Source organism: Biomphalaria glabrata, chromosome 1 (genome assembly GCF_947242115.1).
Source record: "Biomphalaria glabrata chromosome 1, xgBioGlab47.1, whole genome shotgun sequence".
Classification (NCBI taxonomy): Eukaryota; Metazoa; Mollusca; class Gastropoda; family Planorbidae; genus Biomphalaria; species Biomphalaria glabrata.
Window position 1 is genome coordinate 26,932,205 of NC_074711.1, and position 4,054 is coordinate 26,936,258.

Sequence of the window (4,054 nt, forward strand, 5' to 3'; positions counted from 1 at the left end):
ATACACCACTTTTAAATGTAAAAACTTCAGGGGAGGTAAGAATCACATATCACAGACTTCTTCATTAATAACTCAAACTTCGTTCATAGATTCGCGCATTTGGTACAAACATTTGCATCTAAGGTCACTATCGAAAAAGTATCAATGTATTATTATAAAATATTTTTCTATTTATTATCTAACTCATAGAATGAAATCTAGAAATCTAGATCTAAAATCTAGACTAGATCTAGAAATAAATTCTACATCTAGAACTAGATTTTACACTACATCTACTTTGTATAACTGCACGGAGTGGAGACAATAATTTTTTTTTTATTTTCAAAGGGAAAAGTCTTAATTTTTGTGGCCAAAGTTATTTCTAGCTGACTACCTAAAGTAGGTCAAGAATTATTATTTTTCATTTGTATGTTGCCAATTTATCTAATTTGGTAAGGATAATAAAACTTTTTTTTATTATTATTATTTTAGTGCCCAATGATTTTTTTTTTTACTTTCATTGATCAAAACAAGACTAAGGCTTGAATATTCCTGGTCCATTGGTGAATTCGATGGGGGTCGGCTCTGAGTTTGTGTGATAAGATAAACTCTCTTTTTTAATCTTATTTTTTAAATATTTTTAGCATTTATAATTTATCTGTTTTGTTTCTGCAGGTAGACAAAAGTGGAAAAAAATCCCCTCGAGTGACTTCATTTAACATTTAGTTATGATGAATAACACACGTAATGATACTTCTAATCTGAATCATAGTATTTCAATGGATGGTTCCGATGTTACTGAAGAAGTTTATTTTATCATTCTTATTGTCGCCAATGTTGTTATAGCAAATATTCTTTCTTTGTTAGGAATCATGGGAAGTATACTTAACATAATAATTTTATCTCATCACAAAATGCAGGATACAACGAATGTGGTTTTGTTGGCCATTTCAGTCTGTGATTTAATTTATTCACTAACACAAGTATCACTTAATTTTTCTCTATCGTCATTTTTAATTAACTTTAACTTGGCTCAATGGGCTACAGTCATCCATGCACTTTGTATTGACCAAATAAATTATCTCGCAGTTCTTACAAGTATCCATTTAGTGACTTTAGTCTCCATTGAAAGAATGGTTGCTGTGTGTTTTCCCTTTCATGTTGCCAGATTTTTGACGATTTCTCGTGTAAAAATTATTATTGTTTCAATGTTATGTTGTAATATTTTGATTATAAGTCCTGAATTTATGAAAGCTAAATTGTTTTACATTGAATATAACAACGTGACATTACCAGCTCTAAAATATCAAGACTCTTTTGTTCAAAATATTTATGCATACATAAAATATTATATCACAATAAACTTCTTGGTTTTTGTATGCTGTCCATTTTTGGTCATAAGTTTATGTACCTTTGTAACTATATTTCATATCTCTATAACATCTAAAACTAAAGAAACATTGTCTTCAAAAGAAGCTATCGCTAAACGTAAAAAAGAAATGAAATCGGTTAAAATTGTTTTAATTATTTGTGTTTTAATTGTGTTTCTTGTTTTAATTCCTTTCTTTGTTCAGCAGATGCTTATTTATATTATAAAAATTCAAATATCTCAAAAGATGTCAATTATAGCATTTTCGATTGTCAATATACTTGTTCAAATAAACTCTTCATTTAATTTTGTTATTTACGTCACAGGGAGCCCCAAATTTAAAAAGACTGTAGTGAATCTTTTTTTTTTAAAATAGTAAATATGTGTCAAAAAGGAAATTGAAATTTCATAATAAAAATAACAGTTTTTTTTTCTTAACAAAATCTAACTCACTACAATAACACAACCTTTCTATCTCACGTTCTGGAGTCGTCTCCCCTAACCAAGCCCAAATGATGACAATGCCACCTATGTTGCATCATTCACAATCAATCGCTAACCTCTTTCCAAAGTCGACATAGAAAGACACACACATACACACATTTCACACTATAACATGGGGGAGGATAGGGGCAGGGTAAAAAAAATTATCGATTACTTATTAAGAGTAAAATAATAGCTGCAACTAAAAGTCACCAGCTTCAAAAAGGATGAATGATCTTAAAAAAATATATTACATGTTTTTTTTTTCTTTTTATTTACAAATCTCTCTCCAAATCTTTCTTTTTTCATTTTCTTATGTTTTTCTGCAGTTTTAATTATATTTTCATTTTTGTTTTCTTTATATTGATAACTCTTCCTTTTCTCTCGTACTAAATAGTATCGCTTGAAGAACGTACACTTTGTAAAAGTCGATTGAATTAGGAGAAGATTACTGGATTCAATTTTTTGTGTTAAAATCCACAATTTCTAGCGTATATTTTGTATGTATGCTACTGTTTTCTAAAAAAAAGGAATAATGCTCGATTATAAAATAAATATAAATATAAATAAATAAATATATATATTATTATAGCTTTTATATAGCGCTACTTTCATGCTTATAGCATGCTCAGAGCGCTTTGGTCCAATCTCATTTGTGGAACAGTGGGGGGGGGGGGGGAGGGGGAATCTAGGAGTTGGTTTTCCGTGCTGCCTTTAGGCGCTCAGTAAACGCAACTATATATATGTGTGTGTCTGTGTGTGTGTGTGTGTGTTAATAGATACTACTGTAGGAAATAATAAGTGTGCAGCATTTGAAAAACTAAATTATTACGAATAGTTATAGATGTACATATATTCTAAGTATAGAAATAAAAGTTCAAACAATTTTGCAGCGAATTTTAGTGGCTCTTAAAAAAAAAGTTTATTTTTGTTGTTGTTGTTGTTTTGTAGGCCTATAATACGGTTTGTGTGGGGTATTATACTTATTTATTTTTATTTTCCACCTGCAACTGCATCTATCAAACCAGCCTTCGTGCAAGAACAATCCTCATAAATGGCCTGAACACTGGCCAGCAACGTCGCAACCTGTTGGCAGTTTAGACCAACAGCTCGTTGCTACTTCACAAGTCTGTACCCTCACTGTCTTTTATCAACCGTGTGAGACTCTGTGTTCTCCAGTTGTCTTTATCTTCTCTCGTGTGCTAAAATGACAAATGGACTAACAACATGCAACTTGGCCGTTCCCATGATCCCATCTATAGAGAGAAGTGGCAACCACGGGGAGGTGTGCACTTGAATGCTGCGTGCCATGAATACCGACAAGTCCAAATCTACTAGATTCAAAGTTGTTGTTTTTTTTCTGTCTCGCACGATTACCAGCAGCTTGCAGAATTAAAGAATGAATTCTCAAATATATATCTGTCACCCCAACTTAAATACTATTTGGTTATTATGAAACTTAAAGATAGTTTGTCGCTGTTCAAAACATTACAGGACATTTTACAGGAGTGTATTTGTTTTCTGCAAAGAATACAAGAAGTATCATATTATTTACGTTTTAAAATATTGATAGGATTGTCTCATTAACAACAGAGGGGTAGCTAGGGATTTGGGGACCCGGGGGGATGGACCTTTATGGGGGCCCTTGCATTTTGACATTCGACATCAGGACATGAAAAATGTGTAAGCCTACATTCAAATTGGTACAGACTATCAGTATAATTAAAAAGAAATAACCCTTCTTCTTCTTCTTCTTCTTCTAGCCAGCTTTATTGCAGACTGTGCCAAGGAAAAAAAAGTGTGCTGTTTTCTTCAGTTGTTCAGCACTGCCGTACAGGGTGTTGGTTATGTTGGGCCTAAGGTGGATTAGGGAGGGGCATTCAAAGAGGATATGGTTTACGGTTTCAAAGGGGTGGGCGCAGTGTCTGCTAAGGGGTAGTTGTGTGGAGTTTATTTTGTTCAGGTGGTAATTTAATAGTGGTGTGTGTCCTGTTCTTAGTTGGAAGATTGTAGATTGTTCTTTGCGGGGGAGGAAGTTAAAACTGTCAAGTTTGTTAGACGTAGTCATTTCTCTGTACATGGCTCTGCCTGTGTTTCCTGATGTTTCCATTGGTTGAGCCACTTCTCTTTGTGATTGTTGACTAACATTGACCTTAGGGTGAGGTAGTTAACAGGTCTATCTGGTTGTTCCATAGATGAACCTGCTTTGATAGCTTATCTGCC

The 4,054-nt window shown here is 33.0% G+C and overlaps 1 protein-coding gene across 1 annotated transcript; it reads left to right on the forward strand.

Moving 5' to 3' along the window:
- Nucleotides 1–660: 660 nt before the first annotated feature.
- Nucleotides 661–2,352, forward strand: LOC106070528 (FMRFamide receptor-like). The gene has a single exon (XM_013230454.2). The coding sequence runs from the start codon at nucleotides 708–710 to the stop codon at nucleotides 1,722–1,724; it is 1,017 nt and encodes a 338-aa protein (XP_013085908.2). The 5' UTR covers nucleotides 661–707; the 3' UTR covers nucleotides 1,725–2,352.
- The last annotated feature ends 1,702 nt before the right edge of the window (nucleotides 2,353–4,054 follow it).

Bases quoted from the DNA above. Each gene is read 5' to 3' on its own strand.
- LOC106070528 (XM_013230454.2), top strand. From the start codon at position 708: ATGATGAATAACACACGTAATGATACTTCTAATCTGAATCATAGTATT.